The sequence below is a fragment of the Aptenodytes patagonicus genome, chromosome Z (genome assembly GCF_965638725.1).
Source record: "Aptenodytes patagonicus chromosome Z, bAptPat1.pri.cur, whole genome shotgun sequence".
Classification (NCBI taxonomy): Eukaryota; Metazoa; Chordata; class Aves; order Sphenisciformes; family Spheniscidae; genus Aptenodytes; species Aptenodytes patagonicus.
The window spans coordinates 48,120,527-48,140,262 of NC_134982.1; the positions used below are offsets into that span (position 1 = coordinate 48,120,527).

The 19,736-nt window shown below is 38.2% G+C and overlaps 1 protein-coding gene across 10 annotated transcripts in view; it reads left to right on the top strand.

Annotated features, from left to right (window-relative positions):
- The window catches only part of LRRC2 (leucine rich repeat containing 2), a 72,274-nt gene extending 56,406 nt beyond the window's left edge, over nucleotides 1-15,868 (top strand). For all 10 annotated transcript variants that reach the window (XM_076362584.1, XM_076362581.1, XM_076362583.1 and 7 more), the window contains 4 exons: nucleotides 4,655-4,800; nucleotides 6,994-7,149; nucleotides 10,400-10,536; nucleotides 12,006-15,868. In XM_076362584.1, the coding sequence (XP_076218699.1) occupies nucleotides 4,655-4,800; nucleotides 6,994-7,149; nucleotides 10,400-10,536; nucleotides 12,006-12,055 (489 nt within the window). In that variant the 3' untranslated portion in view covers nucleotides 12,056-15,868. The remainder of the gene's footprint in view (nucleotides 1-4,654; nucleotides 4,801-6,993; nucleotides 7,150-10,399; nucleotides 10,537-12,005) is intronic.
- The last annotated feature ends 3,868 nt before the right edge of the window (nucleotides 15,869-19,736 follow it).

Sequence of the window (19,736 nt, forward strand, 5' to 3'; positions counted from 1 at the left end):
TGGTTTTAATTAAAACATATGAAGAGTATGCGCCCGAAGTGAGATACTGGATCCATTTAAGTTGATGAGAAACCTGTAATTTGCTTTTGGTAGAGCCTAGTTTTCCCTTCTAATGTGTGTCCTTAATTTACAGGTTTTGGAGATACGAAGATGAGACGACTTTATAATGGCAAAGTGCAATAATATATGCAGACTGCATGTAGCTGCAGCAGTAATACTGTGAAAATTTAATGCAACTAATCAACATAATTTTTTTTTTTTGAGACAGCTGACTTGTTTTGGTTTCAGCCCAGAAAATCATTAATCAGATACTTAATTTTGTGCACATGACTCATCTATTGACTTGGAACAACTCCTATACCTAAATTTAAACACGATCCACATTCTTAGGGATTTTAACTGTATGAAGATAGTCCTGCTCTTATTGCTATGTGGTTCTTCAGTCACCTGTGAATGACCAAAACCTGATATTTTTGTGAATATTGCATATGCAGCCAGCTTTCTCATTCTTTGCAAACCTGATGAGAGGTTTGTGTATATGAAAAACTGCTCTAATAAAAAGCAAAGTCCCTTTCTATGAACTTTTCATGCTTTGATCATCATAGCTATAATTACTTTATTAGACTTTAAACATTAGGAGTTTGAATGATGGTAATGCTCTAAAGATAAGATAATGTTAAACTTCCAAGTAAACGGTTTGGCATCAGAATAACAGCGTCTGTTTGTAGATTAATTCTGCAAAAGATTTAGGATTTTAGCATTGCAAAATCAGAATAATGCCATTTGAGTGAAGACTTGCTTCCACATACATTTCTTGGATTTAGCTTATCATGTTACCACCAAATGAAGTGCTGTTTGAAGTCATGCATTTTTACACTTCAGAGGGTTTTGTCACAAAATACATGAATGAGTACCCTGTTACTAATGGGTGGGGTTGGCTGTTAAATGTCTTTGCCTCCTCAAGTTAGAGAGTCCAGTTTGGAAGTCTGATGGTGAACTGGGCTACAAATATACAAGTATATCTTAATGAATGATATCTTCTGCCTCTAAAGATGCTTGTACCCTGTTTCTTTAATTGGTGCTTTTCTCCAGGAATGTCAATGAGATTATAGAAGAGGTTACACTTACAGCTCTGTAAAAGAAAAGCTGGGGATTTGGTTTGAATGCATGAGATATAAGTGGGCAACTGTGAAGTCTGCACGTAGGGTGCTCCTTTGTCATACATACTGTACTGCTTTCAGCAAGCTAATGAGATGCTAAGTGCCAGTCTATGCATTTTGGCAGACAACATATGTGATAACCTGATCCTACTGAAGTGGTACAAATTTTCTTTTAATTAATTGAGTCTGAAATTTCCTGGCAAAAGCATGTTTATAACGCATTGATAGACATTTCTGGGTTAATCCTTTGTATGTCTTGTCATACATTGACTTTGATGGGATGCTGTTTCTGTCACAGAATATTTACATGGAATTGAAAAATACAATATTTTTGTGGAAAGGCTTGACATGACTTTACATCTTTTCATTTGTTTGTGCTAAGTAGTAGGCAACTCATGATAAACTTGCATGCAACCTTACCAGTAAATCCCTCTCACGGCAAAAAGCAGAACAGAAATAAAACCACACCCATTAATCAAAGCTTGTTCAGCCCAGGACATGGTGTCCTTTTCTTTCAACTGAAGGTTTAACTGTTAGAGGGAAAGAGAAGCAGTGGAGTTCCACAATGTTATCTGGATTATTTCTATGAACAAAATTATTAAGATAAGCAAAGTAGGGCAGTTTGTCAAATAAAAATGATAAGTGATTAAACATAAAGACCGCATTAAGTGGGTCCAGGTAGCGAGACTATCAAATATAGCCATTTTTTAAAATGGAACTTGCATAAAGCCTATATACTGATTGATTCAAAGTCACATAATAGAGGAAAACGGCAAAAATCAACATCAAGCAAAAATAAATTATTATAAAAGTAAAATTGATAAGGGAGCCATGCTTGTTTGAAAATGAAATGTTATAAAAAGTGCAAAAATCCATCAGTCCTTCAAGAAGAAATAAAATACACAGGGTTTTCTTCAGAAAATATAATACATAGCTGCCATAATTTCCAATGCATCGTATATCATAGGTGTTTGTTGGTAACATATCAGAGACAGATTAAATAAAAACTCCATTAGGTTTCAACATAGTATAGAAAATGGACAGTTTTTGTTAAATATTACCCTAAAAGAACAAGTACTGAGGGCTTGCAGCTTACACAATATAATCATGGCTCCATACATTCTGTGGCATGCTGAACCAAACTTTATATCAAGAGATTCCGTGACCTTATATTTTGTTGGTACATTTTTGTGGGAGTACAAACTCCTGAAAAATGTAGGTTTTCATCTAATCAAGTATTAAAACAATCTATTTTCAATACTATATGAAGAATGGCAGAAACAACTCTGTTTATTAAAAAAAATACTGCTATATTAATGTTACTTTTAATATTTAGCGCAATAAAGCACTTTCAGGAAAACATATGAAACTGGTTACTGCTGTTGAAGAAATATCATTTTACCACCTAGTGTTAATGTTACCAAGTTGTTTCAGCGTGACAGGTGGCTGCATGTGAAAGCAAAGTGTTTAGGAACTTGGGTGAACAGTGATGTCAGTTTATTTTAAAATAATCTGCCACTTGGTGTTTAGAGACTGTGGCTTTTCTTCTTCGGGGACGGTTTGAGAACATTTTGGGTGACATTTAAGCCTGTGGGACATTGTTTTAATTCTATGCCTGGTAAATTTTTTTGGGGGAGAGTTTGTTGAAATAAATGTATCAGCAGTTTTAGCAAATTGTTCTGAGTGCAGAGAAACTTGAAATGTTTGCTTGGGATTTGGAATTGTGACAATAATTTGAAACCACAAAGTAAATGCAGTGTAAAGATGGTGCCAATTATTTTCTCTGTGCTCTCATCGCTACAATCTAGAACAGTCACTCTGCTTTCCTTGTTCAAAGGGAGGTTCTGTTTTGTTGGAAAAAAGATTCAGTATCTGGAAAATTTACAGTATAGGAGTGAGTGTTCATTGCTAGTAGTCAGTCCTCAAAATGACAAAATGGTTTGGAAGTGAGAAGTGTCGGAATAAAATGTGTGCTTGCCTGCTCTGAATCAGGAGTGAGACATTTCCATGGTAATGCTTCACTAAGGCTGTTTTAATGCAGTGGTGGGCAGATTTTGAAATTATATCTTTGACTTGAGAAACTCTGAACCTCTATTATGTTTTTGAAAGGTAAACTTAATTGTGTAGTCATTTGTAATACGATAACTTCAGTAAATCTCCCTGAAAAGATTTCCCCAAATTTTAAAGTCTGGCAGCAATATGAGATTATATGTAGAAAAAAACACAAACAAACAAAAATGCCACACCTCACAAACAAAAAAAACACTGCCAAAAATTCCCAAACCAAACTGGCTCTGACACAGCACCAAGCTATGTATGCAAGCATTTTAAATGGCAAAGGTCAAATTAAGATGAAAGTCTGGCAGTATTGCAGTAAGGAGTTTGGCCATAAATTACAACAAAACAGGACTTGATTCTTAATAAATAATAATAAAAAAATCCTTCTCAAGGATTCAGCATGTATTTTATTACTTTCTAATTTTTTCATAATTTATGCTGTTGCTTGCATTTTTCTCACTTTGGAAGTGGAAAATATATTTGGTTTGGGGTTTTTTTGTTCCTAATTATTTTCTACATTCTAAGAAAACTTCAGGCAAAGACCAATGAAATTTTTTTGCTGCTTTCTCTTCTGTAACAGGATCTATAGAACTAGATTGTGATGGTGACAAATGATTAGAAGCTCAGAGACATAATTTCAATTCTAAAGTACTTTTTTTGGTTAACATTTATACTTCTTTGACATTCACTTTAGCTAGCTGCAAGGTTTTATGAACATTGGTAGTGTGAATAATTAATTCAGTACACAGAGAGCTTTATTTAACACATTTATTTCTTTAACAGGTATGTTTTACATTTGTAGTTAACCTTCATTGCTCTAAAGGTTTATTACTTAAAAATGTAATTCGTTTGAAAAGTTTTCAAATAAAAAGCTCTAGTGCACCTTATTATATATTTAGTTTGCAATATGGAAGATGTATTTTTAAAGATCTTTGAAAAATATTGGACCAAATTTTCTGTTGGCTTAAATTGGCAGTTTCATTTTCTAAGGGTCTCCTAGCAATACGCTCTCAGTGCATAACAGTTATAGCAAAGGACATCTATGTATTTTTGATGGGAATTATAAAATCTCTGATTTTGTGAATGGTAACCTGGCATCTATTAATTATCAAAACTGTGTTTTGTCACTTCAGAGCTTAGTTCATCTGTAACCTAGGAAGGAACCAAGTCATTGTCTGGTTTTTTTTTAGAATGAAAATTTAATTCAATACCGTAACTGTTAGAAAGGTGATGAACACTTTGGGAGGTAGCTATTTCTGAAATCCTTTTTCCTATAAAATGATGACTAAGAGATAAGGCTGGTAAAAAGTTGAGTAAAAAAATTCATGCAATTCTTATTTTTCTAAGTGCTTTGAGAGGAATAAGAATGTCTGATGAATGAAATGTCTTCTTGTATTTGCAAAATGTGACTAAAATAAAGCACCACTTCTTTTTAGCTAAGTAACCTGAAACAAGTCACAGTTGTGGACGTGTCAGCAAACAAGTTCCATTCTATTCCAATTTGTGTACTCCGGATGTCTAATTTGCAGTGGTTGGATATTAGCAGCAACAACCTGAAAGATCTCCCAGAAGACATAGACAGGTAGTTTATGTTTTAATTCATTGACAGGCTTGTGAACTATAAAGCAAATCTGGAAAGTAACAAGCTTCCAAGGGACACCAGTAATGAAAAATCACATGAAAAAAAATCACGTTTAGAAATGCATCAGATAGTTTTGCATATAAGCTCTACCATTATTATTGATGGCCTAGGTTGGAGAACAGAAACTACATTTTCTAGCTCATTGATGGCAGATTGCACAGTCAGTGTCTCTACTGTTCAGTTAACTAATTACATTTTCTGCTGCATTCATGATAATTTGTCATTATATCCAGGTATTGTTCTTTGGGAAGTTCATGGGGCATACTCTGCCCCAGTTCCAGCAAAGGGGACTCACCATATGGAGTTGGCACCAGTATCTCTCTGGAGGGTAGATGGGGTGGAGGGAAAGATGAACTAAAGCATTTTTAAGTTACTGAAAGAACCTGATAAACTTTGGCAGTAAAGCAGAAAAATATTGGTAAGATTAAAAAAAAACCACTGACAATCCTCCCCTCCTACTCTGAAGTATATATTCACGTGCACACATATACTCACTGTCTCAATTTAGAGATCCACTAGAACTAGTTTTAAAAAAAATCATGCTGATCCCTTTAATGGGACTTACTAGCCTGAGAAAGCACTTTTCTTATCCCTGGGCCTATTTATCCACTCTGGAGTCCTGTTGTACTTAGTTTACAAAACTTTACATAGCCATAAGTAAACCAAAACACATGTTAACTGAAGTTTATTAAAAAAAATATGGATAGTTTATTGATCTAGGAATAGAGATCTCTGAGGCAGAAGAAACTTCACATAAAACTTACTCAACTTTAACTTTCACAAGACCTTTGTTGCTGGGCAAAAAGACTTTTCTGGGACATTGTGTAATCACAGATTTCTCTGGCAGCAGGGCTGACGTCTTAATTTGTATTAGTAATTCACATGCTCTAGCCACAACAGCATAAGCCTGCCATTTTTTTCCAGGGGATCTGAGCAGAGATTTGATTAACTTCAAAGAGCTTCTAAGAGGATATTTTTATTTTATGGAAGGATACCCACTCAGCTTAAGGGTAATTTTTTCCCTGTGACCTATATATATTTCTCTATCTCCAAAATATTCCTTTTCTACATTTCATCTTCTCCATTTCTTACTAAGTTGCCAGGCTCGATACTAAAGCATCATAATTAGACACCACAAAATAAGGTTTTCTTTGTTTGACTTTGGGTTTTGAATTTTGAAATTTCTTGGGCTCATGCATTCTGAAGACTAGAAAATGTCAGGATATCCCCCCACGCCGTGCCAGTAAACTGATATTTTTATTCAGACACATGATTTCAATGCCTGCAGAGTCAAAGAACCTCAGTGAACTACCATGAAGTCTGTGATTAAAAAAGATGAGTTGGCAGTAAACTGAAGCCTTACTTAATATCTTTCCCTGAATTCAAACAAATCATATGGGCCTCATAAGCAATAGCCTACAACAGTGTTTTAGGAATGGACCCTTCTGGTCAAATGAGACAAACTTGTTTCATCAGTTTGCTATGCTTTTCGTCTTCTATCTACTCTAAGGAATACATGCTCAGCCACAAATTACTATTGCATTAGGAAAAGCCAGGGGAAATAAAGCAAAAGCAGCCCAATGCCTTCCTCCACAAAACATTGTCATTAAATTAATTTCAGTGGGACGACTTGCAAGAGCCATACGACCAGGAGCTGGTCTTTCTCTTGCTCCCCACAGTACTAATTACTAGTGAAAAACAATAGATGGGAATATACTGCCTAGCACAGACGTATCTAGTTCATAGAAACCAGCATATGGGCAAAGGTGTGAGCTGGTGACCCATATTTTTCATTAGTTCTAGGATACACATGGTGAGGCTTTATATCATATTCTGTCAACATCTTCTGTATGAAAGCACAGTAATTTTTGCAACCTTTTATCTTGGGCATGCTTCTGAGTACTTGTCAGAGGCATGCTGTTAATATCTATAATGTTGAACCATGACTGGAAATTTCCATTAAGGTTGATGACAATTTGTGAAAGTGTGGTATGAGTGATTTTTGAGAAGCCAAAGATGGTGCATGTAATTGTTCTTCTTTTGCACAAGATTAAGTCTGTATTGCTATTTTGGATAGATGCTCCTCTCTGAAATAAATATTTTAAGTTATCTTTACCTTTTACATTTTTACAGGTTAGATCAACTGCAGACACTTCTCCTACAGAAAAACAAATTGACTTACCTTCCACGAGCTCTGGTCAATATGCCAAAGCTCAGTTTGCTAGTTGTTAGTGGCGATGACCTGGTTGAAATACCCACAGCCGTCTGTGAGTCAACCACAGGTTTAAAGTAAGTAAAAGTGAAAGGAATATGTTCTTAAGGAGATAAGAGAGATGTACCCAGGAGAAATACTTTCACAAGCATCAGTTTCTACCATACCTGCTGGTCAAATTCTGACCAATTTATATCAGAGTCCTTAAGGAGGCACTAGAGAGATTGGAAATTGCAGAGGAGCTTCAGCTTTCTGATTTTCATCTGCCAGTTCCGCACATTGTGCATCTGTATGCCTAAACTGCTATTCCTGTGTAGACTTGGTCATAGTAGCTCTAACTCTGGAGTCACAAAGCCATGCCCCAGAGTGCGACCAGTAGTCTGGCAGTTAGCTGTTGATAAGTTCAGTGCTGTCAAAAGTATGCTGCTGGGAGTGGGAGACATGGCTAGTTAAAAGGCTAGTGTCACATCAGTTTAGTAGATCATATATTTTTTGTTGTGAAACAGCACCTTGTTGCTGCATGCAGGATAAAAGTAAAAGGCCTTTTAGTCTGAAATTACAATGATCTTGCATTTCTGAAGGTGATGTTCAGGTCTTTGATTATGAAACCATCTGAGACTCTACTCTGGGTCTGGCTGGGATGGAGTTAACTTTCCCCATAACTGTCCTTATAGTGCTGGGCATTGTATTTGTAACTAGAATGGTGTTGATAACACACCGACGTTTTTGACTACTGTTGAGCAGTGCTCTCACAGCATCAAGGCTGTTTCTCCAACCCTCCCCCACAAAGGCCAGTAGGCTGAGGATGAACAAGAGGTTGGTGAAGCTCCCACTGACTGGAAAAGGGGAAACATAACCCCCATTTTTAAAAAAGGAAATAAGGAAGACCCGGGGAACTACAGGCCACTCAGTCTCACCTCTGTGCCTGGCAAGATCATGGAACAGATCCTCCTGGAAGCTATGCTAAGGCACGTGGAGGACAGGGAGGTGACTCAAGACAGCCAGCATGGCTTCACCAAGGGCAAGTCTTGCCTGACCAACCTAGAGGCCTTCTATGATGGAGTGACTACATCAGTGGACAAGGGAAGAGCTACGGATGTCGTCTCTCTGGACTTCTGTAAGCCTTTGACATGGTCCCCCACAACATCCTTCTCTCTAAATTGGGGAGAGATGGATTTGATGGATGGACAGTTTGGTGGATAAGGATTTGGCTGGATAGTCGCATCCAGAGAATACTGGTCCATGGCTCAATGTCCGGATGGAGATCAGTGACAAGTGGTGTCCCTCAGGGTTCCATATTGGGACCAGTACTGTTCAATATCTTCATCAGTGACATATAGACAGTGGGATTGAGTGCACCCTCAGCAAATTTGCAGATGCCACCAAGCTGAGTGGTACAGCTGACATGCCTGAGAGATGGGATTCAATCCAGAGGGACCTGGACAAGCTCCAGAAGTGGGCCAACATGAACCTCATGAGATTCAACAAGGCCAAGTGCAAGGTTCTGCACCTGGGTCGGGGCAACCCCCAGCATCAATCCAGGCTGGGGGATGAAGGGATTGAGAGCAGCCCTGCCAAGAAGGACTTGGGGGTACTGGTAGATGAAAACCTGGACATGAGCCAGCAATGTGCGCTTGCAGCCCAGAAGGCCAATTGTATCCTGGGCTGCATCAAAAGAAGCGTGGGCAGCAGGTGGAGGGAGGTGATTCTGCCCCTCTACTCTGCTCTGGTGAGACCCCACCTGGAGTACTGCATCCAGGTCTGGAGCCCTCAGCACAGGAAAGACATGGACCTGTTGGAGCGGGTCCAGAGGAGGGCCATGAAAATGATCAGCGGGCTGGAATACCTCTCCTATGAGGAAAGGCTGAGAGAGTTGGGGTTGTTCAGCCTGGAGAAGAGAAGGCTTCGGGGAGACCTTATTGCAGCCTTTCAATACTTAAAGGGGGCTTATAAGAAAGATGGCGGCAAACATTTTGGCAGGGCCTGTTGGGACAGGACAAGGGGGAATGGCTTTAAACTAAAAGGGGGTAGGTTTAGACTAGATATAAGGAAGAAATTTTTTACGCTGGGGGTGGTGAAAGACTGGGACAGGTTGCCCAGAGAGGTGGTGGATGCCCCATCCCTGGAAACATTCGAGGTCAGGTTGGACGGGGCTCTGAGCAACCTGATCGAGTTGAAGATGCCTCTGCTCATTGCAGGGTGGTTGGACTAGGTGACCTTTAGAGGTCCCTTCCAATCCAAACTATTCTATGATTCTATGATTCTATGACATAGCTGGGACAGCTGACTCAAACTGACCAAAGGGATATTCCATACTGTATGATGTCATGCTCAGCAATGAAAGCTAAGAGAAAGGAGAAAGGGAGGTGGGTCATTTGTTATTAAGGTGTTTGTCTTCCAAGGCAACCACTACACATACTGAGTCCGTGCTTCCAGGAAGTGGCTGGACATCGCTTGTCGATAAGTAGGGAATATATTTTTTTACTTTGCTTTGCCTCTATGTATGGCTTTTGCTTTTCTTCATTAAGCTGTATTTATCTCAACCTACAAGTTTTTCGTCTTATATTCTCCCCCTGTCCTGCTGAGGAGGGGGAGTGAGAGACCTGCTTCGTGGGTACCTGGCTAGCCAAGGTCAACCAACCACAGACGCACAGCAATTCATGAGATTTTAAAAAGCCATATGTTCTTTTGAAAGTAAAAATTTTATTGATTTTTTTTTTCCTTCTTGGAGTGGTAATATCATCAGAGATTTTCAGAATGCTGTGCACTTAATTTGCACATTATGTAAGTTGTTTATGTAACCATCTAGTTTTTCACCTGCAATGTGTAGCTTCTGGAAATTCGCAAATATGACATAATGCTCGTCCAGTCATGCATTGTAAAAGAGAAGTAACATAACAACCAAAAAATGGAGATAGATATTATCAGCTAAGTGATACTGGCAAAATTCCAGATTGCTAGGCAGTGTTGTTAGGATGGAGTTCATACTGCTCATTAACAGATGTGAAATTACAGTGTAGTCTGTCAGAAGTTCCATAATAAAGAAATATACCTGTTATTGCAAAGAATGATTTATGTAGGTAGGTGAAAAGAAAGAGATAAATCTGAACATTTTTATATGGAAAATGGAGTATAGAGAAGGTGCCATTTGAAATCTTTATTTCTAATAATAGATGGATCCTAACAATGCCATAATGCAAAAATTAGGCAAATGTTCTGTACCTTTCCCCTTCTGGCTGTAGTAGCAACTTCTAAAATGTCGTTCATGTTGGCCAGTGATGTTCAGAAGCCTGTTGCATATATTCTTGTGTTAAACTCTCTCTCTAGATTCATAAGTCTCAAGGACAGCCCAGTTGAAACTATTGTATGTGAAGACACTGAAGAAATTATAGAAAGTGAACGTGAACGGGAGGAATTTGAGAAAGAGTTTATGAAAGCATACATTGAAGACCTAAAGGAAAGGGGTATGTGCTAACTTGCAGTAAACTTCCTACTATCTTGGATATAAATGCAGACATACATTTGGAACATTAATTTTTAAGAGTACAAGCAATATACCCTTAAACTGTAATTGTCTGTTATGGTATTAAATAAGACTAAAAGTGGAAATGTCAGATGAGTTTTGTTAAAAGTTTGGGCACTAATTACTTGATATTGAACAAATGTATACAAAATTAATGGTGTGTTTGTACATGCATTAACCTTAATTCAATGATAAGGTATGCAATGATTATCCTTATTCTCCAGATTTACTTACCTCTCTTGGGATTAGCATTAGTGATTTTGAATTACTGCAGAAGTGCTTCTCCTCCTCCTCAAAAGGAAACAGTGTATATATGAAATGCTCTTTGCATTGATAGAACATTCTTTAACAGTGTATCTGTATCAATGTACTGATTGTTTAACCACTGTAAAACTATTGTAGTAAAATCACTGCTTTTGTCTTTATTGCACAGCACCTGAAAGTTTACATATTACTTTATTTTGCTATTCTGCCTTACAGTTACTGTTGTTAAGTAACTGTCAATCTCTTGAGTCTTGTTTAGTAAAACGTGTTAGGAAACAAAGGGCAAACTTCCTGTGAGCCAAAATACCCTATAGGCTCTGTTTAAATCTCTTTGAGGGTTTGTGTGTAGAAATGAATTTTTGTGGAATTAATCTTATAGTATATCTTCATTCCTTACATTTCATGTAAGTGGTCTGTATAGTGGTCCTACAAAAGCTGGTAAAAGAGAAATGTAAAGAAAGGCCACAGGATGTGGTTGCAGAATACTTTTCATGTTCTGATACTAGACTTTTGTTCCTTAATGTCCATAAGCTGCACACTTGAGTATTCAAGCCGTTTACTTCTAAAGTGAAGTCTGCTATAAAAGTTCCAGATTCTGATAATGGTAGCAACAGTAGTTAAACTGGAGAGAAGGAATGGAGGAAAAACTGACATCATAGTTTTGCTTTAAAGATATTCAGGAAATATGTAGTGATGGAGTTGCATTTACATACTTGTGAAATGTGGAGTCTAAGATAATGGCTGCCAGACTGCCTGAAACCTGCATTTGGCCCTGTCAAGCATAGGCCAGCTTTATACTCTTTTGGGGCAAAGCAGCTCAGGGTTACACTTTTCTGCCTTCCTAGACAAAACTTATCTCCATGCTTTTTACGATGAGGTTGAATCATGACTCACTCTTGGATTTCCTGCTTCTGAACTCTTGTGCTATAGATTATGCCCATACCTGCTTTTGAAAAACAGACTGGAGAAGGAATAGCTTCTGTATAATACGAGCCAGCAGAATTTCTTAAAGATAGCACAGAGATCACTTGTAGAGCACTTTTGACGTGAAACCAAACCTAACTATTTCTAGCTAAGGGCTCCATTTATTTGTGCTGGATGACATAGCTGAAGTCTGAGATGTATTTCTTTTTTCTCTTTTCACAGATTCTACTCCTTCCTACACTACGAAAGTATTACTCAGTCTTCAGCTCTGAAGATCAAAAATCTCTAAATCACTAGTGAATATCAGAGTAACTCTATTTTTATCCACCTGAATAGAAAGCACTGGAAGCCATAGATGGCCAGAAGCACTTCAAAATCATAATTCATTTTTTTATTTGTTACTGTAGTTGCTCCCAGTAGCTACAGATAAAACAGAGCAGTAGAGCCTTCTTAAGATGCTGTTTAAACTTTTAAATCAACATATTTATTTTGAAGTCCACAGCAACAGCCACTAATTTACATATAGACTTGCTGAAAGTAAATATTCACTGCAATAAAGTATACACAGGCATAGATGCCCTCAGGATGAAGACATTGTACGTTGTAGTTGAAACAGTGGAACTTAAACCATCATCTTAAAGAGAGATTTGATTTTATAAGAGGGGAAGAATTAATTTAGAAAATGAATGTGATCTGTCGTATTCTTAAGACCAAATAACGCATTTAGTTCTTTACAATATGTAAAGTGCGAATACGTACATAGTTGCATTTACTTTCTGTTCTTCAAGGAAATTGCCCTCCTTGGGATTTTCAGTTTAGGTAAGTTTCAACAGCTTTATATACAGAAACTGTAGCAATTCTGCTGCTTTTTTCAAGATCGCAAATTCAAGTACCAACGTGACTAAAACTTCTGTGTTAAGCAGTCTTATAGCAGTGTATTAAATAAGACTTTAAGGACTAAGCAGCGTGAACAAATACTGTCAGCAAAATGATGAAAGAGGTCTTCTACTAATGGTTTCAGATTACAGGATTTTGTGGACATTTATTGGAATTTTCCAAGCCGTATAAGAATGAGTTTGCTGGATAAAAAGTTATGTTGCTTGCTATTTAATAATCTGTTTATGTATAGTTATGTAAGTGTATATACTGTAGAGTTTCAGAAATCTAGTTTTACATATATTTTTTGTTTAATAAATCAATACTTTTTAATCTAAAAAGACTTGAGACTTTGAGAATTTAGACTCAAATTAGACTCAAGTTAGAGAATTTAAATAGTCCTAAACTTATGACTGCAGTTAGGGGAAATGATATTTGCATCTTGCTTTTTTATTCTAGATAAGCAATGTCCAGTTTTGTGCAGTAGAGTGCCACTTAAGTCAGTCATATTTAAAAAGCAAAGCAACAAAGGATGTGCTCCTCAAGGCTTCCATATAAAAAAGACTGCTTTTGATGTTTTCTTTCCTTTTTAACTTTTTAACATTCATTCTGTTGAAAGAAGAGAATTTGTAAATACTAGGTGTGCCATTTATTCCAGTCACAAACTCCTGCAGTTTTATTACTATCCAAAATGAAACTCCCTCGAGTTAGTCTCTAGGTGTTAATGCTGTTTTTAAGCAAGATCTGGAACAAAGAAAGTTTCAAAAAACTCCAAGAAAAATTGACATTTATCTGCAACAGAATAACGGAAGATCTGAATTTTTTTTTTTATTATGAAGATATTGAAATATGATAAAACAGTGGCAATCAAAGTGGGCTTATAGAAATCAGGCTATCTGAAACTACCCTACCAAACTTTCTTTTAGTGAAATTATAAATTTGGTTGATTAGTTATTGATAGTGATGTAATAAACTTCTGTAAGACATCTGATTTGGCATTGTTTGAAATTCTATTTCTAGAGTTCTATTGTAGTCTAATATGATCACTGAAAATCATAGGAACGGAAATCACAACTGCTGTGTTTATAGAATGGGGATCTCCATTATAGGAGTTGTAACTTTAAGAAAAACTAGGGATGCAAATGTAATTAACTAAACAGAAGTTCCCAGTGCAAATTCTAGTGTCAGAATTGTTGGATATATAAACAGAAGGTACTTGAAAGAGAAGTTGTATTAGTACTTATTTAGCATTGCTGTTAATGTTCCTTGAAAGATTTCTGCTGTTCACAGATAAGAGTGATGCAGATAAACAGGGGAACATTCAGAAGAAAACCAATAGCATAAATAGAAAACATGCATGTTTAAGTTCATTGAACAGTGAACAAGTCCATTTGCTTGTCAATGTTCATCAATGAAAAATCACAGTCTAGAAACAGGATTTTTACTGCAGCAGACAAATATAAGGCAGAAGACTAAAACTTGAATTCACAGATTTGAACTAGAAACAAAAGGCTTGTTTTTCAGTAAGAGTAACCATGGACAACTCACAAAACACTGATAAATTCTCAGTCACTAGCAATCTTTAAGTCCAGGTTAACATTTTCCTTAAAAAATTGCTGTAAAAGTTAAGCCATGGAAAATGCAAGGTCAATGGTGTACAGGGGATCAAACTAGTGTTCCCCAACTTGACTTTGAACCTCTGTGAATCTAATTTTCATAGAATCACAGAGTGGTTTCAGCTGGAAGGGACCTTCAAAGATCATCTAGCCCAACCCCTCTGCCACAGGTAGGGACATCTTTCACTAGATCAGGTTTTTCAAAGCCCTGTCCAACCTGACCTTGAACACTTCCAGTGATGGGGCATCCACAACTTCTCCAGGCAACCTGTTCCAGTGTCTCGCCACCCTCATTGTAAAGAATTTCTTCCTTGGATCCAATCTAAATCTACCTTATTTCAGTTTAAAATTGTTACCCCTTGTCCTGTCACTACAGACCCTGGTAAAAAATCTTTCTCCATCTTTCTTATAAGCCCCCTTTATATATTGAATATATATGCAATAAGGTCTGCCTGGAGTCTTCGCTTCTCCAGGCTGAACAACCCCAACTCTCTCAGCCTTTCCTCATAGGAGAGGTGTTCCAGCCCTCTGACCGTTTTTGTGGCCCTCCTCTGGACCTGCTCCAACAGGTCCGTGTCTTTCCTGTGCTGGGGACCCCAGACCTGGATGCAGTACTCCAGGTGGGGTCTCACCAGAGCAGAGTAGAGGGGAGGATCACTTCCCTCGACCTGCTGGCCACACTCCTTTTGATGCAGGATACGATTGGCTTCTGGGCTGCAAGTCCACATTGCTGGCTCATGTCCAATTTTTCATCCACTAGTATTCCCAAGTACTTCCCTGCAGGGCTGAGAGCTTTTATTCCCACCTCTTGTAGAACATTACTTCCTAAAATCTTGTCCACAGAAAGAAAGGATTATTTCTGTCACAGAATTTGTCAAGTACCTCTGTTTCAGGGGAAGATGGTGTACCTGTACAACTGTCTCCATTACACCTAAGAGGTCCAGTGGGTAATGTCAGCTATAACTGAAAGTCCGAATTTCAGCATAACTGCATTTGAGTTCTACTTCTATGTCCTGTACAACAAAAATACTGTAAGAACATACCTATCACATGCTGTTAAATACAATTTTATTAGTGTCATCCATTACAGTAAAAAGTCTGTGTGTCAAAAGACAGCTCATTTTGAATTTGGTCTAATTTTATTGTTCAACCCAACTTGGTTTACTAGTAATTTTACTTTAAAATATTAGTTTTCACTAAAAAAACAACACTTCCAGAGAAGATAAGTCTGTTATTGGCACATTGCATACCTTTTTCAATTTTTGAAAGTGAATAATTTCATGAATGAAAGGAATTGTATGTACTAACGGCAATTTATGTTATGTTCAAGCTTCTGATGTCAGATACTTAGATACCTAAAGGAAAGCAATGTGTTTCTTCTTCTGAGCTGCAAAATCAACATGCATGTGTTGTGTACAACATTTTTATTGGCTGTGACTAGCTGCCAAATACTACACTTTCTAAAACTCAACACTTTCTTTCTGCTTCACAAGTAGCCGCTATTCAAAAACAGCAAGACCGGAATCAATTGAAATATGTTTTATAGAATACTCACTGGCTCAATGTGCAAAATTAAATCAGATAATTACTTTTCATTATGTTCCTTTTCCTTGTTCTGCATTGTTTTGGCCTTGTTTTTAAGGCTAGCAAAGTTTAAGCTAGGAAGATAAACTTATAATGAAAGCAAATAACCTGAAATTTAATTAATGAGTACCTAGGAATAACATAGTCTTGCGTCACATATTGGTTTAAAATTTACAGTTAACACTGGGCAATATATTCTTTTTTTTTTCCCCTTGAACATTTACACACCATCAGAACTGTTTTACTTTGTTTATTTTCTGCAAAGGAAGCACTGAGCAACATGATAAACAGGGAATGCTCTTTTCTTGATGATGTGACTTGATTTCAGTAGCCACTAGGTCCTGGTCTGTGGAAGATTTACGTACAGATTAGCTCCTGCTTCACAGAGGATGGGAGGAGATTGGAAAGTAGGGTTTTTCTTCTGATTTTTGGGGCCTCATTTGAACTAGTCCTAATAAATAGAAGAACTGTAACTCAGCATAACTCTGGTTATGTACTTCTTGGGTAACCCTTCTATATGTTGGGCAGTTCAGGAAAAGTCTCCTCTCTTTTCAATAGCTGAATCTGGTACTTGGGCTGATTCCAGCTGTGACTATTCTATGCTACAGCTCTCTGTTCTTCACTTCACTGGTCCATTAACAGCTATGGGTGTTGCTTAGTGCAAATAGGGGATCTGCATGGTGTTTTCATTATGTGCCGACTGGCATTAATATGAAAGGATCATTACTATCTCTTACCTCTCCCTGGAACTTTCTGTTTTCTTGTTGCCAAATGCAACACAACTACTTGAAGTTCAGCAAAATCTTAGTAAAGATACATTTTATATCTAAAAAGCAATTACATCTTAAACATATTGCCTCAGCTATGTTCAGAGCTTCTATTTTCCACTAATGCTTCCAACCTTTTCCTAAAATCAACAGTGACGTTTATAAAGTAATTAAATTAGCTGTCAAAACAGCTTACAGAATAGATCTGTAAGGAAGGATATCAGCTTAGAGAATTAAAAATCAGTTTTAGGCTATACAAGAGCAATGTTTGAATCCAGATTTACATATACAACATTACATTTTCTTTTTCATTTGTTACACAGGTCCAGACAAGTTGAGGCTAAGTCAACCTTTGGCCCTGTGTATTATGCAATGACATAAAATAATATGTTTAGAAAAAACAATGTGTTACACTGTAGGGCCTTAAGCTGATAAATACGTCATGTTCCTCTGAGCTACTGAAGCTGTTGTCTGTGCCTGGGATGTGTCAGATTTTTTGTGTGTGCACTAGTTGCAGTTTTTGCACAGAGGAACACCACAACATATTTCTTTCAGACTTTCTGCAGGTTTATGAGTGGCATGAAAGGTTATTCAATGTTTCATTCTTACTCTGTGTTTGCTGGTTTAAAAACTGTAATGATATGTCACCTGTGGTATCTGTATAACTTTCTGTCAAGATAAATATTTGAAAATAAGTTGATCCCAAGTTTGCTGAGGTGCTGCAACTGGCCCCAGAAAGGTAGAGCAGTTCAGCTCTCTGCTCTGTGTGCATTCAGAGAAGGCGAGTTCTGTGGTTAGACATTGGCAACTGCAGGAACCACAAGTGGCAGCATTTGGTATAACGAGGTAGCAAAAGGAGAATGAGCTTTTCATTTTTTTAAAATGTAAATCTGGTTTTGTTTTTGCATTTAAAAAGGTCTGTATCACCAGGGTTCCTTTCCCTATAGCTATGGGAGCTGTACATCAAAGCACATGTCGGCATTTTAAGGTAGCACATGATTTCAGGAATGAGGGTTTAAAGAAAGCAATAGTATTTTAGTTGCAGTAAAGTGACCATTGACAATACTGTGATATGGCTGAAAATGATTAGGATATCTATCTGTTTTTATGCTATAAATAAGCTTTGCGTATGTTGGAAGGTCTTGCTATAGGAAAGCTTCTGCTCAGAAGATGTCCTGTAGTTCCTTTTCCTCTTACTTTGGACTAGTGTAAGGTTATGTTGTATTAAGCCAAACTACCTGGAGCTTGCAGGCTCAGGGTAAATGAGGAAAGACTTCAGGACTCTGTTTCACCTGTCTTGTCCTTTCCTACTCTTTCTTTTTCTTTCACTCTCTTACTTATCTAACAACTAAAAAATCAGAAGTTCATATTAGAAATCTCTCCTACAAATTAAAAAAAAAATCAGCATGTAATTTTCAAGAGCTTGTTGGCTAGTTAGTACTGGCAATCAACTGCTAAACTGGGTTGTCCTTGAATCAGTTGCAGTAATTAGCATTTGGCATGTGCTATGTGTATAACAGGTGTTGGCATGCTGGTTAGACGTTCTTAACAGAGAAATACTATATCCTGGCTGATTCATTTATATCCCTTTTCTCTCCTGCCTGTCTGTCATTTAATGCTCTAGGTATGATACTGAATTAACACTCTGATATTTGCTACTTAACCATTCCTTGGTTTGTTAAAAACATGTTGCATGTTTCATCCCAGGGCAGATCACAAACTAGCAGGAAGGCTTCTGCTCCACCTGAAGCCTTGCAGCTCTGGGACAGGTTTGCTGCCCTCAAAGCTGAGGAGGAGATTGGTGTGCTTTCAAGCGAAGCAACCAGGACAACTAACTGAACCATGCAGGATAACCTGGAGGAAGTGGCGAGTGATAATGGTGGGCAGATCTCTGCTGCGGGGGATTGAAACACTCACCTTCCAGCCTGACCTGTTGTCCAAAGAATTTTGCTGCTTCCTGGGGGCGTGGATCCAGGATGTTGTGGAGATACTGCTAACGCTTGTCCCATCCTCTATTACACCCTGCTCTTCTCCCATGTGGGCATGAGTGATACTGTCAGGGACAACCTCAAGAGTATCAAAAGTAACTACAGAGTTCTGGGGGTGATAATCAGGGTTATTGGACCCAGGAGGTGTTCCTCTCAATCCTGCTGGTGAGGGGAAAGGGTTGACTACATGTTAACAATTCATTGCAGAGCTGGTGTCGCCAGCTGGGTTTGGTTTCTATGACCATGGGACCCTGTTTGAGGATCAGTATCTGCTTGGGAGAGATGGGATCCGCCTCACTAAGTGGGGCAAAGGTATTTTTGCCAGCAGGATGGTTGCCTGGTAAGAAGAGCTTTAAACTGGGAATGATGGGAGAAGGAGAGAGTTACCAGCAGCTCTATGAAGGAGTGATGGACAGCATTGACATACAAAGAACTGGAGCAATGTGAGTGAAAGGGAACAAAATCCACAAGACAGGGCTCAAGCATTTGCATGTAAGCAAGAAATTCCCTACAAGACACCATTGTGGGGAAACCTCCCAGACTGTGGGAAATCAGCATGCCTCTTTGAAGTGCATGCACACTAATGCACACAGCATGGGGAATAAACATAAGGAATTAGAGATCTGTGTGCAGCTGCAGAGCTGTGATCTTGTTGGGATCATGGGAATGTGGTGGGATGGCTTGTGTGACTAGAGTGCTGCAATGGAAGGATTCAGGATCTTTAGGAAGGACAGCCTGGAAAAATGAGGAGGTAGAGCTGCCCCTTATGTGAGAGAATAGCTGGAATACATGAAGATGTCCCTGGGGATGGATGGGGAGCCAACAAAGTTTACGGGTAAGGATTAACAACTAGACCAGTATGGGTGACCCTGTAGTAGGTGTCTGCTATAGGCCACCTGATCAGGAAGAGCAAGTGGATGAGGCCTTCTACAAACACCTAGAAACAGCCTCAGGTTAGCAGGCTCTGGTGCTTGTGGAGGACTTCAGCCACCCCAATTTCTGCTGGATGGCAAGATCTTATGGCATAAACAATCCAGGAGTTTCCTGGAGAAAATCAATGAAAACTTCCTGATGGAAATGATAGAGGAGCCAGCTAGGAGGGGTGTTCTGTTAGACCTCATA